The sequence below is a fragment of the Neolamprologus brichardi genome, chromosome 7 (assembly GCF_056152115.1).
Source record: "Neolamprologus brichardi isolate AB-2024 chromosome 7, ASM5615211v1, whole genome shotgun sequence".
Classification (NCBI taxonomy): domain Eukaryota; kingdom Metazoa; phylum Chordata; class Actinopteri; order Cichliformes; family Cichlidae; genus Neolamprologus; species Neolamprologus brichardi.
In genome coordinates, this window is record NC_142110.1 from 56,878,117 (window position 1) to 56,898,447 (window position 20,331).

The following is a 20,331-nucleotide window of genomic DNA, read 5'->3' on the forward strand; positions in this document are numbered from 1 at the left end:
CCTTATGGACTGATCTTAGTGCAGAAATGTGATTTAAAAACCTTCATCAAATAAACCTTCTTCTGTCATTGTAAAGGTAACATTGCTGTGTGTAATAACTCTGTTGCTTTTGTTTGTCTTTAACTGAACAACTATGCATGTGAATCGTTAAATCTGTTTTATTACATTAAGATGTCAGTAGGTCATAAAATATGACCTAAAAATAAAAGTGCTCTGGTTTACACAATAGGGTTAGCAAATCTGCAACAAGTTATTCAGTACGGTATTCACACTTGACAGATAAACTTTTGTTCTGGTAACTGTCATGTCACGTTGAGCACAAATGAGTTATGACTGTTTTTTATTAGTAACAGTTTATGCTTATAGTAACAGTTTGGTTTATTAGGCACTTCTTTGTCACTTTCTCCTTTAGTCCACTCAACTAACTGAGAGGCCAGCCTGTGTGAAAAAGGACTACTCAAACTTCATGGCCTCCCTCAATCTCAGGAACAGATACGCTGGAGAGGTAAAGTCACAATAAATATTACAACCCATGTTCACTAAAAGACTGGGGGATGGAGAAAAAAAAGAAAGAGAAGTTGGGGAGAAAGTTAACAGAGGGAGAGGGAGAGAAACCTGAACCTCAGTGATGCTCCCCAAGGCCCTGCATGTGTGTTGGTGTGATGAAGTGGGAGGAGAGAAGCCATTAGGGATGGGGAGGAAAGGATCGGGGTGGCCAAAGTACTCCCTCCCTGAAGCCAGAGAGGAGGTACTTTGGGGTACCAACTGCTAACTCCCATAGGCACCCCTGTTCCCCGAAATCTACCAAGGACAGGGAGGTTTAGGCCCATCAGATCCCATCCATGGCAGCAGCACCACCAAGCTCCATGCAGCCCATGGTGGCCCACCTGACTCCACAGCAAAGGAAAAACTACACCTACTCCAACATTCAGCAAAGTCCCAAACTACATAAGACAGTAGTCACCCAGATTGAGTCCATCCTCCACCTGTGGTAGATTTCCCCCCCAAGTGCGAAGGGGTGATATTGTCATGAAAAGGGTGGCCTGAGAAATGATCAGCTAATGCTAACAGCCTCAGTTATGAGTGCACAACACAGGAACATATACTTAGAGTAACTACAACAAAGTAACGTGCCAGTAAAATACTGGAGTTTAATTCATTGGGTAAGTTGTTAGTATAATTAACATCACAAGCAATACTACTAGACAGATCTGGAGGCTGTTTTTTGGCATTTATGTGTTGGCTTAATTTTTGATCCTGGAGGTTCCAAAATCTAGTTGAGTAGTCGGTGGCCATTGTTGATCACACTGTGGATAATGGCTACTTCTAATGGACCAGTACCTGATCTAATGGTCCAGAAATCTCTGTAATGTAATCAAAGGAGGAAAAGTTGGACTGCGTTAGCTATTGCGTTAGTGATCATGGCCACATTATTTTGGTTGAAAGAAACCCAGATCCTTCTGAAATTTTGTTTGGTGAATGCTGAAATCTTGAAGGGCTTATAACGGTGCCAGAGTGAAACCAGAATACGATGCAGGCAGATTTTGGAAACATAACATCTGTTCATTAGATATATTTTTCATACTCATAAATGTTCTCTTTCATTTGTAGGTATCAGGTATGATCCACTTTGCCCAGGCAGTCCGGGGACAGTCTGATTTGGGCCGACTGATGATTAAACAGTTGGGAGAAGCATTAGACTCTGCACAGCCTGAGGCTTTCACTGAGGCCATGTTCAAACTGACTGCCTTGCTCATTAGCACCAAAGGTTATTTTCCTTTATGATTTACTTTGGTATTTTGCAGGCACAAGTGATGATGTTGGTATCAAATTCATGTCTCTCTCTTTTTTTTGGGGGGGGGGTGGCATTTTCTCTCCTGAATTGCCTGTAGATTGTGATCCTCAGCTCCTGCACCACCTGTGCTGGTCTCCACTCAAGATGTTTACAGAACATGGTATGGAAACAGCAATTGCTTGTTGGGAGTGGCTGCTGGCGGCACGTATAGGAGTGGAAGTACCGGTACATATACTCAAACAAACAAAAACCTCTCTCTCTTGTCGGTATACTTAAATTGCATACATAGTGTCAATATCCTGTATGCCTGCTTAGTTCATGCGAGAGATGGCAGGAGCATGGCAGATGACTGTGGAGCTGAAGATGGGCTTGTTCTCGGATGCTCAGGTGGAGGCTGATCCTCTCGCTGCCTCAGAGGAAAGCCAGCCCATCCCCTGCCCTCCAAATGTCACCCCTCACCATGTCTGGATAGAGGTTGGATAACTGCCAATCTGCTTGAGTTATTTATGTGTTATCTTGTTAGTCAATTCTTTTTAAATTCTCGCCTTGTTCTGTGTCTCCCTGTTCAACTAGTTTCTGGTCCAGAGATTTGAGATCGCAAAATACTCCAGTGCAGATCAAGTGGAAATCTTTGGCAGTTTGATGCAGCGCTCTCTGTCTCTAGATGTTGGTGGGGCTAAGAGTAGCCTCAACCGCCATGTAGCTGCCATTGGACCTCGCTTCAGGTATATACCAGTCACAGTGTTTACATAGTATTTATGGTGTGCTTATACAAAATCTCTTTGCACTATGAAAACCATCTTTCTCTGTGCTCTAGGCTGCTCACTCTTGGTCTGGCTTTGCTCCACTCTGACGTCGTCACCAATGCAACTGTAAGAAATGTGCTCCGGGAGAAGATCTACTCTACTGCCTTTGATTATTTCAGGTAGTCAGACTCAGATGCTTGCTCTTCTTCAATCAAATCTAGGCTTACAACAAGTTAACATTTTTCAGTGCTAGCTGATTAGCATGCTAACTTTAGCATGTCTGTCTTCAATCTTTCACCCAACCTCCTAGCTTTTGTTTATTTGTATTCTGTTATTGTTTGTAATTACATTTACATTGAAAAATTTTAAACCATCCTATATATTATTACTTTGTAAAGTAAAAACTTATAAATAAACTATAAACTAGTGACAATTCATCCAACAACTGGCAAGGCAGTTAATCAATCACAAAAAAATGTAAAACTTAAAAAAGTGCTGCATGAAAAGGGGAAAAAATTGAACCATTTTGGAATGAAAGTCAGGTCTCTGTCATTCTCGCTGTCTTTAACTTGTTGAGCTCTTTTAATCAGGACCAAAGAAGTAAGTTAACCAGCATTCCAACCTTTAGAGCCAAGATAGCCTTAGGGTTAGCCCTAACCCTAACTCAGGATTTAGGTAGTATTAGCCCTAATCTAACCCTAGTGAGACATTTAATGTTTTTGTCTTTCTAGTGTGGCTCCAAAGTTCCCCACCCAGGGTGACAAGCGTCTCCGTGAGGACATCAGCATCATAATCCGTTTCTACGCCAGCATCCTGTCTGACAAGAAGTACCTGGCAGCATCTCATTTGGTCCCACCTGGTGAGCTTGGTACTACCCCAGCCCCGAGCACGCTCTCTGCTGGGATATTTGGATCGCTTATCGTGTCCAGCACTTCTCCAATATCTATCTTAAGTAAGCCTAAAGCAGTGGAGCTTCGACTGCATTGCAGCAGGAGCATGCTTTTACGTGGGTCAAATTTGAGATTGCTTTTCCTCACAGTCCTCCTGATATATGCATCTTTGATATTGATTTAATTTACTTTTCTTTTCTCTTTTCCCTAAACGTTCTTATTTTGGTTCCTCTCATATGCTCAGTTTTTCTACTTTTTCTTTACTCATTTCCTCTACTTTGTGATCCATAAAATTTAAGTCAGTTTTTGTCTTAAATATTTAGAAGCTGTGAGGAAAAGCACAAATTTGTCAGCTGCGTCAACATGCATGACTACTCATCATATCAGCCCACCAGTCTGCCCCCCCCCCCAGTGATCACTTTTAAAGAAATCATAAATTGAAAAAGAAATTTTTTTTTCCAACCAAGAAATTTCCTTCCTTTTCATACCCAAAGACCTTGACAAAAGACATTGTCTCATACTCATACAGAGCATACCTCTTCAGGTCCTCAGTGCAAATTCTGGCTCAGATTACTTGCATCCGATCCAGTATCAGTGCACCGGCTACCTACATTTACTCCGGAGTCCCTCGATTTCAAATACATGATCATGACATCAGCAGAGGGCTAAGTGACATGGTTCATCTCGTTCTTCAACAACTCCCTCATATTGTTTGTGACTGTTTAGAATTTTTAATGTTTTATGTGTAAGGAACGCTCTTGTATAAGTTTAATAAAGCACAGATGTAGATGTGCTGAGAGTAACCCACTGCGTTCATGGCCACACTGATTCTGTTTGCATTTGAACAGATAATCAGGATGCATCTTTGAACAGCCTGTCAGTGATGAATGCTGCTGATCTAAGGGGCAACATGGATTCCAGCTCCCGCACCCAACAGACTGGCCAGGGATGGATCAATACGTACCCGCTGTCGAGTGGCATGTCCACCACGTCCAAAAAATCAGGTAGAACCTAGGTTCAGTGTTTCAGACAGTACAAGAGCCTTTCGAAACTGATAATAGCACTTCCTTCAATAATCAAATATAGTTTAAATGTTGCTAAATTGTGTCATATCACAATGTCATATCATTTGTTTTAAGAGTGTGACTGACATTTCCTTTCGGTCTGGGTGGCATCATAAAATGTAAAATGAAAATATGGACATTAAAAGCATCTTTGATATAGCAAAAACTCTTGCAGTCATTTGGACTGCACTGCTCTAGACTTTGAACTGGTGAAATATCCAAGCCATCACCTTTTCCAAATCAAAGAGACGAACACAGATGGGAAATGTCTGTGAGACATTAAGGTACAAAAAGTCAGTCCATAAAGGACTTATGGACTGACTTTTTGTACCTTTTCTTTTTCTAGGCACATCCAAAAAAAGTAACAGAGGAACGCAGCTTCACAAATACTACATGAAACGCAGGACTCTGTTGCTGGCATTACTGGTGAGTAATATGAGTGTTTTGACTGCACTTAAGATGCCTGTTCATGATAAAACCTTCTTAATGCTCTTGACCTCTGGTTTGTGTACCCAGGCTAGTGAGATTGAACGGTTGACAACGTGGTACAACCCCCTCTCCACACAAGAGCTGGCCATTGCCACAGAGCAGTCAGTGGAGACGAGCATCGCCAACTGGAGGTCCAAATACATCAGCCTGACAGAGAAACAGTGGAAGGACCACGTCAACCTGGCCTGGAGTATCGCTCCATACCTGGCTATGCAATTACCAACAAGGTGGCCAATCTCTAAGAACGATCTCTAATAACAGACGTAAATGCCTCTTTGTTTAAATGAGTATTAAACCGCTTTTGCCATTTAATTTCCCATTAACTAAATACATGAGAGCACTGTTCTGGGTCATCAGGGCCAACTGTCCATTTTGTGCATAAGATAAATCAAATCATCTTAAAGGCCTATGTCAGAGTTTTACCCCTGATACTGCTGGATAAACAGAAACTCACTCAGGAACGAGGTCACACAGAGCTCAAGTTTTCACTCGCGAGAAGGAAGCAGTTGTCTCCAAACCCCTTCAACTTGCTTTCCCCCTGCAGGTTGTTTTTATTGGTTACACACGTGGATATTCATAAAGCTTGTTGCTGTATTACCTATGAGAAATTACTATAACTGGTTGTCTGTGAAGGTTCTCAGTCATCCAGGTCATTGTAGTCAAAGGAGCTTGCAAAGAAAAGCGTCTGGACTTCTTTAAGTTGCTTGAAGACGTTTCACCTCTCATCCGAGAAGCTTCTTCAGTTCTAAGGTCAAATGGTGGGGAGTCCCAGATTTAAACCTAGTGGGTCCTTTTGTCCCACAGAGGGACAAAAGGACCCCCTGATGATCCTCTAATCGCCTGAGCCAAGGTGTGAAACTGGGTGTGGGTCCCAATCAGCCAGGGTTTCGGGTGAGCTCTTTGTGAAACCTGGCCCCACCTTATCATGCGAATTCCTTGGCTTCACTCACACCTTGGCTCAGGCGATTAGAGGATCATCAGGGGGTCCTTTTGTCCCTCTTTTGGGGGGATACTCCCACTAGGTTTAAATCTGGGACTCCCCACCATTTGACCTTAGAACTGAAGAAGTTTCTCGGATGAGAGGTGAAACGTCTTCAAGCAACTTAAAGAAGTCCAGACGCTTTTCTTTGCAAGCTCCTTTGACTATAACTGGTTACAAAGTGTGATTGTGCTGTGCAAGCATGATTATACATTGTGTGTGGTTATATGATGGAAGTGCAGCTCTCCCAGATTGTTGTTGGTAGAATCTGTTCTTCTCAAGGCTGCTTGTTCCCGTCATCAATGTCATGCACGTAGTCATATGCGTAGGTTACCTAGATAGCAAACAGAAGCATTCTAGCTTTCTAAATGGCATTGTGTAGCTTTTTAAATGGCAACCTACAACACGTACATTAAACCTAACAGCCTATCACTTGACTCACCCTACATAAGCTTTGAAAACAATGTTGCCACTAAAAAAGGTCAAGACACAACATCCCTCCTTGTGGTCTGCTGCTTGTAGGAAAAACAATAGTCGAAATTCTGACTAAGAAGAAACCAGTGCTTAATGTAAAGGTGTGACTATCCTTCTTGTACTAGAGTGTAGATTTTCATTTTAAATGTCTTATTTTCCAGATTTAAGAATGACGCCATTGTTGCTGAAGTGACCAGACTTGTGAGACTGGACCCCGGTGCAGTCAGTGATGTGCCTGAGGCTGTCAAGGTGAGATCAGGTGTTCTTGTAAAGCTTGATTTTGGAAATCTTATATGTTTAATGTGACTGAATGTTATATAATTATCCTTCTTTAGTTCCTGGTGACATGGCACACTATTGATGCTGACTCCCCTGAGTTGAGCCACATCTTGTGTTGGGCTCCGGCTGACCCGCCCACTGGTCTGTCCTACTTCAGCAGCATGTACCCTCCTCATCCCCTTACTGCTCAGTATGGGGTTAAAGTGCTACGCTCTTTTCCTCCAGTAGGTCAAGATTTGTTTTTGGTTTTTTGGGCTCAGCATGGCATTGACTCAAGCTGCTTTCATTAATGTGCTGAACTTTTTGAAAGGATTAGACATTAAAATGTCTTCTTTAAACTGCCAGCTCTCCTGTACAAAGCAATGTGGATTTGCGCCAAGAATTGCTTAGTAATTATCGGGTACACTATATTGCCAAAAGTATTTGCTCGTCTGCTGTCACATTCATAGGAGTTTTAGTGATGTCCCATTCTTAATCCATAGGTTTTAATATGATGTTGGCCCTCTGCAGCTATAACAAATTCATCTATTTTGGTAAGGCTTTCCACAAGATTTCAGTGTGTTTATGGGAATATTTGACCATTCTTCCAGAAGCACGTTTGTTAGGTCAAACACTGATGTTGGACAAGAAGGCCTGGCTCACAGTCTCCGCTCTAATTCATCTCAAAGGTGTTCAGGTTGAGGTCAGGACTCTGTTCTGGCCAGTCAAGTTCTGCCACACCAAATTTGCTCATAAAAGTCTTTCTGGACCTTGCTTTTTGCAGTGGTCATGTTGGAACAGGAGGGGGTCATCCCCAAACTGTTTCCACAAAATTGGGAGCATGAAATTGTCCACAATGTCTTGGCATGCTGAAGCATTAACAATTCCTTTCATATTAACTAAGGGGCCGAGCCCAGCTCCTTAAAAGCAGCCCCAGACCATGATCCCGCTTCCACCAAACTTTACACTTGGCACAGTGCAGTCAGACAAATACCGATACTGTTCTCTTGGCAGACTCGTCAATCATATTGCCAGAAAGAGAAGCATGACTCGTCACTCCAGAAAACACATCCTCACTCCTCTAGATTCCAGTCGTGGCATTCTTTGCATTGGCTCGCATTCTTCCAATCTCTCTGTGCACTGTTCTTGAGCTAATCTGAAAGCCATGGGAAGTTTGGGCGTCTGTAGCGATTGACTCAGCAGAAAGCCGACTTCTCCGCGCTATGGGCCTCACCATCTGCTGACCCTAATCTGTGATTTTACGTGGCTGACCAATTTGTTGTCATTCCCACTCACTTCCACTTTGTTTTGATACCACAAGCGGTTGACTGTGGAATATTTAGTAGAGAGGACTTTGTTCCTCCTTTAACAATGTCACAGCACCAAGATGGAGGATACAACTTCATAAAAACAAATCTTTCTTAATAGTTCTTCATTGTTCCTTCTAGGATGCCATCTTATTCTACATTCCTCAGATTGTTCAGGCTCTGCGTTATGACAAGGTAATATTAACAATTCCACCTTTACTGATTTCATGACTAAAAATTCCATGCTCTACTCTGTGATAACTTGGGAGATTATTTTTCCTTCTACAAGAAGTTCATCATATTCCCTTCCAAAAAAAAAGAAAGATCATTAATTGTGGGAGCTTAAACTATGAGTTTATCAACAGATATTTGTGCAAAGGAGAGAGATATAATTAACTATAATAATAATACCAATATAAGCTTTGTCTATTCTCTGTCTCGCTTAGATGGGTTACGTGAGAGAATATATCCTGTGGGCAGCCCAGAAGTCTCAGCTTCTTGCCCACCAGTTCATCTGGAACATGAAGACCAACATCTTTATGGATGAAGAGGGCCACCAAAAAGACCGTGAGTAGAGACTTATCAAATTGCGTTAGTTAGTCTGAGTAACAAAGAAAGAAAAGAATGAAAAACATTTAGTTTCACCCTAACTTCCGGTTATATTAAAACCTACATGAACACACTCAGTAAAAATACTTTTTCAGAGTAAAACATGAAACTGTTTCTATTCAGCTCTTCAAGCTCCTTCAACTGTCTCGTACAAAGTTAACCTAGTTAAGTCCAATTTAAGCTTTTTGAGAAATAAGTAATAGATAAAAGGTGGCCATAAAAAAAGTAAAGGCAGAATAAGTTTAATAAGAAATAAGTGACATATTCTATTATCATGAATTGACTCAAAGTGGGTAACCAAGAAAGAGTTCACACAAAAAGTTTACTTAAATAAAGGACAATCTATTCAACATAACCTAACCAAGAAAACAAAGATAACCAATGTATTGATGCAAGATGGATTGGAAGAGACAGACTTAACAGTTCTTCGGGGCCAACTTTTATAGCCTGAGGTGAGCTGCATTAGCTGGCGATCCTCCCATGCCAGTCATCAGTAACAGCAGACCAGGACTTTCTTGAGAGTGAGAGGGGCTTTACACCCCCATTCTTAAAAAATCAGTGTTCCACCTTGACATTGGAAATTAATCTAAAAAAAAAAAATCATAATTTATTAACAATAACGCAACATTAAAACATATCCCATTTAATAAAATGGCCAGCTGACCCATCAAGCCAGCTGATACCAACACCCTTACCAAATCCAATTCCTCTAGCCAGCAACATGAGTAACCTGAATCAAATTCAAGGAGGAAAAAAGAAAACGCTAGTAAAAATGCTAGATATAGTAATATGGCATGGCCAAGCTGGAGATTTCTAATAGTGTAACTGCCATATAGAAGAGTGCAAGTGGTATCTCCCCCAGGTTGCAAATCTGTTCTTGCAAATAGGTTTTATCAGGAAAAATTCTTAAACCTCATAATAGCGGGGGGAAAAAAGAAATCAAAGGGTTGCTCCAGATCTGAAGAACTAGAATCACAAGCCACACTAACCATAATGTCCAAGACATTACCAAATAGGGAACCAAACTACAATAATGTTCGCACCTATTAAAAGTACATTAAAGGAGTTCTACACCAAAGCTACTAGACCAAGCTACCAAGTTAATTCTTTACCGCACTATTCAAGATCAGCTCTGCAGTTCTTACCAGTTATGTCTATCGACATAGGTGCTGTACACCATACCCACTATTGAAAAGTCCAGTCATGTGTTCTGTAAGGCCACAACCCATGAGACAAACCACATCAACCATGTAACCAGTCAAATCTAATACTGTGTTATGTCCAGCTTGTTTTAGATATTGGTCACAATGCTAAATACCAGCTTTGGGTGGCTGTAGCTCAGAAGGCAGAGCAGGTAATCTATTAATTACCATTAAAGTTGATTGTTGCTCCAGTCTGCATACTAAAGTATACTTGGGCATGATACATGAGTTGCCCCTACTGTGTTTCTCAAAATGTGAATCTGTGTGAAATATATATATATAGAGAGAGAGAGCTTAGACATAGAAAAAAGTGTGTGTGTGTGTGTGTGTGTGTGTCTGTGTGTGTGTGTGTGTGTGTGTGAATAAGACACGCTGTATAAAGAGCGTTCTCAAGTAGAGTAGAAAAACTTAAAATTAAAATTGAATGTTTCTGCATAGCTGACATTGGGGAGCTGTTGGAGCAGATGGTTGAGGAGATCACAGGTTCACTGTCAGGTCCTGCCAAAGATTTCTACCAGAGAGAGTTTGACTTCTTCAACAAAATCACCAACGTTTCTGCTATTATCAAGTAAGTCTGTTAGCTAGTATTCTGCTATTCGTCAGGGTCATGTATGTGCCACAACCACAGAGAAGTTTAAATTCTGCTGTGTTTGCTGCTTGCGTTTTTCCCCAGGCCAGTTCCAAAGGGCGAGGAGAGAAAGAGAGCTTGCCTCAAAGCTCTGTCCGATATCAAAGTGCAGCCAGGTAAGGAACTGTCTGAGAGTAAATATGGGTGCCTATTTGACTCTGTAAACTGTAAACTTCAGTTAAATCTTCTGTGAAAACAGTTTTAATCTAAATATTTTAACATCACATTGTATAAACAGGGTGGGGTGCTCAAAATGACATCATATAGAGAGTAGAAAAACTGACTTTGGTCATGTTTATTATGAGCATCCACCAGTACTTTACATTCATTATAATACATTATAACGTGAAACTCTGTACACAGAGCTTGTACCGAGCACAAAATAAGAAAATATATCAATATGAAGATGAATAAATGTATTTGCTAGCTCTTAGTCATATTGTATCGGTCTGAATAAGGATCCTGCAGCTATTTATTTACAGACTGTCCCTTAAAGACTGACATAATGTTCTTTCATTGTGTCAAATGTCAAATGTATCTTCACTTCACAGAATCAGTTTGTTTTGTTTCCAACCACTTGGCCAATATATAATACCTTTTGTCCATACAGACAAACACATGCCTGTGTTGTGATATTAAAACATTGCTTAAGCCCTTTGTGTTGTAAAATAAAGGTGTATTCTTATAAGGTCAGGCATTTCTTCCTGCCTGTATAGTGTGCTTCTTAGGAGAGCAAGCTTTGAAGGGACAGATTAAAGTGTTTAATTTACACCCTTTAATTTTGCAAACAGATTTAAGGTTACAACACTGCTCTGTTTACTCTGACAAACACACAGCAGTGCTGAAATGTTAGTCTGCTTGCAAAGGCAGAAGCTGTGAATTAATCATTGTGCTTCAGGCCCTTCTGTCCTTTCAGAGTTTGAGTCTTATGTTTGTATTTTGTCTTGCTGTTTTCTAGGTTGTTACCTGCCTAGTAATCCTGAAGCCATAGTATTGGACATTGATTACAAGTCTGGAACACCTATGCAGAGGTAATGTTGGGTCTTTATTTGTGTTTCATAGAGTAGTTTCAATGATAAGTATGACTGTAACTTATGGGAGTATGTGTGTTTTCTATGTTTGCAGTGCTGCCAAGGCTCCCTATCTGGCCAAGTTCAAGGTGAAGCGCTGCGGAGTGAGTGAACTAGAGAGGGAGGGTCTCCGCTGCCCATCAGACTCTCTGGAAGATGGAGAGGAGAATCCAGATGGGTCAAAGAAGGTTTGCTGGCAGGCAGCCATCTTCAAAGTGGGAGATGACTGCAGACAGGTACAACATTTTTCTGTGACTGTCTGATCAATGTCTGACACTTCATACTTCATACTCAGACTAATTTCCCTTTGTGTTTTTCTCCTTTCTCCAGGATATGCTTGCACTGCAGATCATAGGGCTTTTTAAGAATATCTTCCAGCTGGTCGGCCTGGATCTGTTCGTCTTCCCTTACAGAGTGGTGGCTACTGCACCAGGGGTATGGTTCTTTTCTCTATTATCTCTTCTGCTTTCATCTCCTTTCCCCATTTACTTCAGTACTAAGTATTAAAAATTTAATGTTTTTTTTTAAAGATTTTTCTTCATTTTATTTATAAAAATAATAAAACAATCTAAATAGGACACTATAGGAATGGAATACAGCTCTATGTAGCTCTAATTCAAATTGCATTGTCCCCAAAATGTTTTATTTTATTTACAGCTTAAAATACCATGTAAAATTCATTCTGACACATCTACATCCCCCTATTGTTTCAGTGTTTGTGCAGGTCAGCAGCATCTTGACAAACTGAAACATGCTAGAACAACTCTTCTAGTTACTCAGTAAAAATAAATATAATGCTGTTCCAGCTGTGCATACCTGTCCTGGTTTGACATCACTGTAAACCAGTACAGTGTTCAGATACACATAAAGAAAAAACAATGGTATCGTCATATTACATATTTTGTAATTGTACTCTAAAACAATGAAAACATTAATTTTGTATAAAATATCATCTTTAAATGTAAAACAAATGCCAGTAAGCTTCCACATTATTTTTTTAATACTGTAAATGAGCATATCCAGTTTTGTTGTTGTTGTTGTTATTCTAAAGACAGACCATGTTGGAAAGTGACCCTTAACATGGTGTATGTTTTACAAACTAATGTACATCAGAGAAAATTGTCGACTTGACATTTTGTGCATCTGCCACAAAGTTACTTTTCCTGTAATCTTCTGTAGCTGATTTGGGATAATAATGGAGGATATTCTGATAAACGTCACACATCATCACATCTTCTCTTCCTCAGTGTGGTGTGATTGAGTGCATCCCAGATTGTAAATCCAGGGACCAGCTTGGTAGACAGACTGACTTTGGGATGTATGATTACTTCCGGAATCAGTATGGTGATGAATCCACCCTCGCCTTCCAGAAGGTATGGAGCTTAAATTATGGGACTGTTCAAATCAGTTTTGCATATTTCATAATGAGGAATTATTAATAGTTCAGAAGGATTCATAGTTGGTTCTAGTATGACAGGCTAGCCTAGTAGGATAGCCTGCCAAAAAGTCTTTTCAAAGTAAAAGTGGAATAGCCATATGGCTACAGACATGTATCATGAGTGTCTTAATCTGAAATTTAGTAATCACAGGGACACATTGTGGTTGGTGGTTTGCTGTCTGCCATTTTAAGCAAGGTGTATATTGCTAGCTTAGTCTGCTAAGACTCCTAAACATCAGTTCAGTAACAGTGACCAGCATGTGTGGACCAATAGTAGCACAAAGCAGTTTTCAACACACAACATTGGGGTTTAAGCGAGAGAAATCACATACATTGTTTGTGTGGTCACAGCAGAGATATAAGACTCTCTTATCTCTTAGCGTGACACAGGAGCCATCTTATGAGACAAACTAAACTAACTACTTATCAAGCTATAGTTGAGTGTAACCAGCCATACAAAAGACCTAACTGAAAAAGAATTTTGTTGTGAAGCTTTCTTAACAGTCACTTCTCTTAATAGACAAACTTAACCTGCTTATCTAAAACTGTACTGAAACACTAGTAAAATCTGACACCTGCCACTCTTTACTCTTTATGATGTTCCTTGTGAGAATGTATTAGATGTGTATAAAATTAATAATGAGTTCCTGACATGAAAAAAAAGGCATATCCATGATCCTTGTGTGAATGCTTTGGGGAACATGGACTGAACTGTCATCTGAGAGATTTTTGAATGTGGTGGGAAATGAGCATAATTATACCTCATTATCACGTGTATGTTCTTTCTGCAGGCTCGTTACAACTTCATCCGAAGTATGGCCGCTTACAGCCTTTTGCTGTTCCTGCTGCAAATCAAAGACAGACACAATGGCAACATCATGCTGGACAGCAAGGGCCACCTCATTCACATAGGTGGGGTGTATGGGTTTGATATGGGTTTCCTTTTTTAACTATTATTATTTTATGATTTTTTTTTTTTCCAACTGTAAGCTTCTTGAATGTCCACACTATATGGACAGTAGTTATTATTGTTTCAGTAAATATGATCATTATTAACCTTTATTAATTATTACTCAAATCTGGGCACAATGTTTTAAAACAAGATTGTACACACCAGAGAGTAGTTTCATCAATTTTACAGAGTAATGGTGAAGGTTTGGCATAATTTGTTTGCAGATTTTGGCTTCATGTTTGAGAGCTCTCCTGGAGGTAACCTGGGCTGGGAGCCAGACATCAAGCTGACAGATGAGATGGTGATGATCATGGGAGGCAAGATGGAGGCCACACCTTTTAAATGGTTCATGGAGATGTGTGTCAGAGGATATCTGGCTGTACGGTATGAAGCTGAAAAAAACAAACAAACAAACAAGTGTCTCGAGTACTTTTTTAGAAAACAAAAAGGCTTTCATGGTTGTTTAAAGGTTTCTGTCAATTAATTTTTGTGCTACATGGGATTCATCTGTGAAGAAAGTAGTGGCGAAGAAGTTGTCGGTATTGTAAGTTTATGTTGTGTTTTCTCTGGTCAAACAGCCCATACATGGATGCAGTAGTTTCTCTAGTGACCCTTATGCTGGACACTGGACTCCCATGTTTCAGAGGACAAACCATAAAACTTCTCAAGTAAGTTCAACAGTGTGACACCCGAGTGTTTTTGCTTCTATGGTGAGTTATATTGTATGTAGTCAATATTATGTCAAAAATCTCCCATGCAGTAAAATCCTGCCAATTTATCTGAGACTAGAGCACTATAAAAACTAGTATAGAAATAAATATTTGGTAATATGTGTTTTGACAGCTATTCTGTAGGTGTCAAAAAAGGAAGACAAACAAAGCGCAGCCACCTGGAGTTAAAAAAAACAATGAGTGCAGCATGTAAGGCACACTTCCAGTGCCACTGGACTGTGAAACTGTTATTTCCACCCAAAATGTGTTCACATTGATTGTTTTTTCTTTTGTTTTTTGTCAGAGGACGTTTTAATCCACAAATGAGTGAAAAAGAAGCGGCAGCATTCATCATCAAAGTCATCCAAAGCTGTTTCCTCAGTAGCAGGTGACAAAATACTTGCATTACTTAATTTGTGCTGCAGTTGTTACAGAAGACAAATGTATAAGCCCATTGCCAAAATTGGTCAAATATTGTATAGTGTCATTTTGGGATATTAAAGAACTTTATTAACACACCCATAGTTAATAATAAAAATATATAAACACCTTTTTCCCTTAACATTGTTCCTTCTAATAAATATTTGTTAACTTCATTTTAACAGGAGCAAGACATACGACATGCTGCAGTATTACCAAAACCAGATTCCATACTGAAGATTATCTGCCAGCCTTCCACTGTGCATCCAGAACAAACGAGCAATGCTGTGTTTTTATAAAACTGAATGAGGTGGCAGTCTCGAACACTACTCTGCTCCTCAGAGTTTGGCAAAAATGATGCACTTTAATGCTAAATCATCTCATTCTCATGTAATTACTTACACAAGACTGAAAAATGATGTGTGTCGTTTACTAAACAGGTATCTGAAACGCCCTTTAAGTATTTTCTTGATGCTGTTACTTGTTACTGTGCAAACACTAACTTAAGGGTCACATTAGAGAAACTTGGCCTAAAAGGGAGCCATCTTTACAGTGTTTGTAAAAAGCAGCTGTTTTCATTTTGTTCCTATGCTGTTACCCATTTTGATGCACTTTATTGAGTACAGTATTTCTGCAGCTTCACCTGCCTACAGTCAAGAGATTAAAGCTCAAATGTAAGACATTAAAATACTCTGAAAAATGTAGATGTTTTTAAATTCATCCAAAATGAATGCAGCAGTCAATCAACATTTAACCTAACAGTAGTCTTTAGAAATGTAAAGGTGTTTAGAGAATCAGACATACTTATGCTGTAGCTTGTACTGTAGATTATTTGCTGTAGAATCACATCAGCACAGGCGGTTTTCTGTGATGTATGTGTAGAGTTATGTGTGACAAACTTTTAACTGTGCTACTTTGATGGTTACACCTTTTCATGCAAGTCTTTATATGTCATATCTATTGTATGGAGGCATTTTTACACTAAACTTTGGTTCTGGTTGAGCCTTTTGTTTCCACTAATTTACCACTAGTTGTCATTGTATCTCTATTTGTCTAGAGCAGATGCACACAGTAGAAAGTTCTGCGAGGTTATACATTCAAGTAGCACTTACTTAATCTGCAAAACAGCTCACGTTAGTACAAGTAATTACTGTTAAATAACACATAAAGAGAGCAAGTGTTGCAGCTGGAATGTGCATGGCATATGTTACTCACAATCAAAATACAAAACTTATTTTGTATGAGCAAAATAGTTACATTAACATACGCGAATATGAGCAATATTAAAAGACTTTCATGCAGCGTTTATTGTGCAGGACTGTGCGTCTTTTCTTGCTTGCTTGAGGCACAACTCAGACAAAAAAAAAAGAAAAGTGAACCTTATCTTATCTTGACTTACAGTGTTAATGAGCAAAAAAACAAGATTTTCCTTTATAGTGGTTATAGGTTGTCATTACTTGAGGGACCATGGTGCTAGTACATTAAATGCAATGAATAGAGCCCGAACAATTTGGTGGCAGCAATATTTTTCCAAGAGGAAAAGAGCAAATAATGTATCTTTGGTTTCACTGAAATTTTTATAAACTCTTGGAATGGATCCAAAAAGGTGGCAAAACCAGGTAGTCCAAATGTGAAATTCCCTGTACACTGAAACACAGTGCTTAACATCTGTGGCCTATTTTATTACTCAAGAGGAGCCAAATTTGAATCAGCTGCTACACCAGAAAGGAGTTCCAGGTTAGAGAACACTGGAAATAAAAGCACAAGTGTTGTAGTGAATAGACCTAAAATAGGCCCACAAACTTAACCAAGAAATAAATTTTTCCTACTTTTTCAGTTTCTTTTTACTACATCCTTTTACTTTGCTCTTTACCCTTCTTCCAAATTTTTCCATGTTTCTCTCCATTTTTAATTTTTCATTCCGATCCCTTTTTCTTTCATTTTTCTTTCCTACTTAGCTTTACGCCACTCTATCATTTCTTATTACTTTAATTCTTTATTTCCCCATCTCTTGTTTTCTTTTTCTTGTCTTTGTCTTTATTTTTCCTGCACTATTTGTTTGTTTTTACATTTTTTTCCCCCACTTGTAGTATTAAATGCTTAAATACAGCACACAGGCTGGACCATGACCCATTGGTTACTACTATTCTGTCTGTCTGATAGCATGTGTCAGAATACATGTGTGCAACATGTCTGCAAAACCCTGTTTGGAAGCATTCCTCATATTAACATTATTATTAATCTTTGTATCAAAACAATCCTCTTGGCTTACTGATGCAGATGATGATTATACCTAAAAAGCCATTTCTCCTTCCCATGGTAGAATCACAACTGTAGTAATACTTGACATAAAAATAACTTTATGCAATATATATTTAGTTGTTCAGTTGTTTAGTGCATTGTTTAGATGAGCATCCGTTTTTTTTCTGCTAATGTGTGGAAACTTATTATTGTCAGAATAAATGTCAACATTTCACCAGAATCAGACTGTCAGTGTATCATTAATTATTATTTTTTGTGTTCCTCTAGGTCTTATTTCATTGACATGTTTCCTTTCTCCTAGATTGGCTCTTTTTTTTTTTAAACTATTCCTTGTTTTGTTTTCTTTCTTTTTTTTTATCCTTGTTTTCTTTTTCATTTCATTCTTTTACATACTTTTTGTCACTTTTCATTGTTAATGTTTATTTCTTTTACCCCTTTTGCCTTTTATATTTTCTCTACTCCTTTTTTCATTTTTTTCTGAGGTGAAAAAAAAAGAAAGAAGAAAAGTTTAAAACCAAAAAAATAAAAAACAAACAATCATAGCAGACAAAACAAACAGTAAAAAAAAGTGGTCAGGGATAAATACCAAACATATTTTGGAAAATCAAACTTTCCTTAAAATAATAGTGTTTGAAGGCATCAGATAACATTCGTTTTATAGGTTATGTGAGCCTGGCAACCACTGAATGAAGACAAGCAAGAAGGAAGAGTTGGAAGACCATAAAGCCAACGGCACTGACCTTTGACCTATCTGAAGAAACTTAAGCAGACTCCTTACAACAGTTGGAATAATAAGAAGCACAAAGTGATATTGTTTAATTTTAGTATTTTTTTTTCTATACTTAAACAATGTGATTTGCATGTAATCGTAAGAAACGCACTGTCTTGACGAAGTAAAGCTTTTTTTTACAACTTCATATAAATAGCTGTAAGTTTTGATAGAAGACTCAGACACACATATTTATGGCTTTATTTTTTAGAATTCAATATCCCCGTGCTGGGCAAACAGGTTTTGCAGCTTTTTGAGTGAAGATTTTCAAGTTATTCACATAATGAAAACCTATACTTTGTTTCGGGCGAGTGTCCCATTCAAATGCATGTAATTGTACGAAAAGCTTGTCTTGACGAAGTAAAGCTTTTTTTTACAACTTCATATAAATAGCTGTAAGTTTTGATAGAAGACTCAGACACACATATTTATGGCTTTATCTTATAGAATTCAATATCCCCGTGCTGGGCAAACAGGTTTTGCAGCTCCTTCAGTTAAGATTGTCAAGGTATTCACATAATGAAAACCTATACTTTGTTTCGAGCGAGTGTCCCATTCAAATGCATGTAATCGTAAGAAACGAACTTTCTTGACGAAATAAAGCTTTTTTTTACAACTTCATATATATTAAGCTGTAAGTTTTGATAGAAGACTCAGACACACATATTTATGGCTTTATCTTAAAGAATTGAATATATCCCCGTGCTGGGCAAACATGTTTTGCAGCTTTTTGAGTGAAGATTGTCAAGGTATTCACATAATGAAAACCTCTCCTCCGTGAATCGCAACCTTATCGTGGTGGAGGGGTTTGTGTGTCCCAGGGATCCCAGGGGCTATGTTGTCTGGGGGCTTTTGCCCCCTGGTAGGGTCTCCCATGGCAAATTGGTCCTGGGTGAGGGACCAGACAAAGAGCGATTCAGAAGACCCCTATGAAAAAAACACAGAGGGAACAGTTTACCCTGCCCGGGATAGGGTTACCGGGGCCCCGCCCTGGAGCCAGGCCCGGGGAGGGTGCCCGAGGGCGAGCGTCTGGTGGCCGGGCCTTAGTCCATGGGGCCCGGCCGGGCACAGCCCGAAGAGGAGACATGGGCCCATCCTCCCGCAGGCCCACCACCCGCAGGAGGCGCCATAGGGGTCGGGTGCATTGTGTGCCGGGTGGCGGCCAGGAGCGGAGGCCCTGGCGGACTGACCCCCGGCTGCCAAGACTGGCAATAGGGACATGGAATGTCACCTCTCTGGTGGGGAAGGAGCCTGAGTTAGTGCGTGAGGTTGAGAGGTACCGGCTAGATATAGTCGGGCTCACCTCTACGCACGGCTTGGGCTCTGGAACCAGTCTCCTGGAGAGGGGCTGGACTGTGTCTCAGTCTGGAGTTGCCCCTGGTGAGAGGCGGCGGGCTGGGGTGGGTATTCTAATATCCCCTCGGCTTGCTGCCGGTACGTTGGGGTTTTTCCCGGTGGACGAGAGGGTTTGTTCCCTGCGCCTTAGGGTCGGGGAACGGGTCCTGACTGTCATCTGCACTTATGCGCCGAGTGGCAGTTCGGAGTACCCAGCCTTCTTAGAGTCCCTGGGGGGGGTGCTGGAAGGTGCTCCACCTGGAGACTCTGTTGTCCTGCTGGGAGACTTCAATGCTCACGTGGGTAACGACAGCGAGACCTGGAGGGGCGTGATTGGGAGGAACGGCCTCCCTGATCTGAACCCGAGCGGTGCTTTGTTATTGGACTTCTGTGCTAATCACAGTTTGGCCATAACGAACACCTTGTTCGAACATAAGAGTGTCCATAAGTGCACGTGGCACCAGGACGCTCTAGGCCGTAGGTCGATGATCGATTTTGTAATCGTATCACCAGACCTGCGACCATATGTTCTGGACACTCGGGTAAAGAGAGGGGCTGAGCTGTCAACTGATCACCACCTGGTGGTGAGTTGGATCAGGTGGCGGGGGAGGACGCTGGACAGACCTGGTGCACCTAAACGCGTAGTGAGGGTGTGCTGGGAACGACTAGCAGAGGCCCCAGTCTGCGAGATCTTCAACGCACACCTCCGGCAGAGCTTCAACAGCATTCCGAGGGAGGCGGGGGACATTGAGTCCGAATGGACCATGTTCAGCGCCTCCATTGCCGAAGCTGCTGCATTGAGCTGCGGCCGCAGGGTGGTTGGTGCCTGTCGTGGTGGTAATCCCCGAACCAAATGGTGGACACCAGAGGTGAAGGGAGCCACCAGGCTGAAGAAGGAGTCCTATCGGGCTTGGTTAGCCTGTGGGACTCCGGA

General features: G+C 40.4%; 1 protein-coding gene across 3 annotated transcripts in view; it reads left to right on the forward strand.

Moving 5' to 3' along the window:
• pi4kaa (phosphatidylinositol 4-kinase, catalytic, alpha a) overlaps positions 1 to 17,507 on the forward strand; it is a 65,691-nt gene extending 48,184 nt beyond the window's left edge. For 2 of the 3 annotated variants that reach the window (XM_087843930.1, XM_035913849.2), the window contains 25 exons: positions 413 to 505; positions 1,612 to 1,768; positions 1,893 to 2,020; positions 2,111 to 2,269; positions 2,369 to 2,520; positions 2,613 to 2,720; positions 3,273 to 3,493; positions 4,280 to 4,435; positions 4,842 to 4,921; positions 5,012 to 5,211; positions 6,599 to 6,686; positions 6,773 to 6,940; positions 8,144 to 8,197; positions 8,449 to 8,569; positions 10,252 to 10,381; positions 10,487 to 10,557; positions 11,400 to 11,472; positions 11,567 to 11,747; positions 11,842 to 11,946; positions 12,759 to 12,884; positions 13,741 to 13,861; positions 14,126 to 14,285; positions 14,480 to 14,569; positions 14,916 to 14,999; positions 15,217 to 17,507. In XM_087843930.1, coding sequence (XP_087700056.1) covers positions 413 to 505; positions 1,612 to 1,768; positions 1,893 to 2,020; positions 2,111 to 2,269; positions 2,369 to 2,520; positions 2,613 to 2,720; positions 3,273 to 3,493; positions 4,280 to 4,435; positions 4,842 to 4,921; positions 5,012 to 5,211; positions 6,599 to 6,686; positions 6,773 to 6,940; positions 8,144 to 8,197; positions 8,449 to 8,569; positions 10,252 to 10,381; positions 10,487 to 10,557; positions 11,400 to 11,472; positions 11,567 to 11,747; positions 11,842 to 11,946; positions 12,759 to 12,884; positions 13,741 to 13,861; positions 14,126 to 14,285; positions 14,480 to 14,569; positions 14,916 to 14,999; positions 15,217 to 15,268 — 3,078 coding nt within the window. In that variant the 3' untranslated portion in view covers positions 15,269 to 17,507. The remainder of the gene's footprint in view (positions 1 to 412; positions 506 to 1,611; positions 1,769 to 1,892; positions 2,021 to 2,110; positions 2,270 to 2,368; positions 2,521 to 2,612; positions 2,721 to 3,272; positions 3,494 to 4,279; positions 4,436 to 4,841; positions 4,922 to 5,011; positions 5,212 to 6,598; positions 6,687 to 6,772; positions 6,941 to 8,143; positions 8,198 to 8,448; positions 8,570 to 10,251; positions 10,382 to 10,486; positions 10,558 to 11,399; positions 11,473 to 11,566; positions 11,748 to 11,841; positions 11,947 to 12,758; positions 12,885 to 13,740; positions 13,862 to 14,125; positions 14,286 to 14,479; positions 14,570 to 14,915; positions 15,000 to 15,216) is intronic. The other variant, XM_006804684.3, reaches the window with a different exon arrangement.
• The last annotated feature ends 2,824 nt before the right edge of the window (positions 17,508 to 20,331 follow it).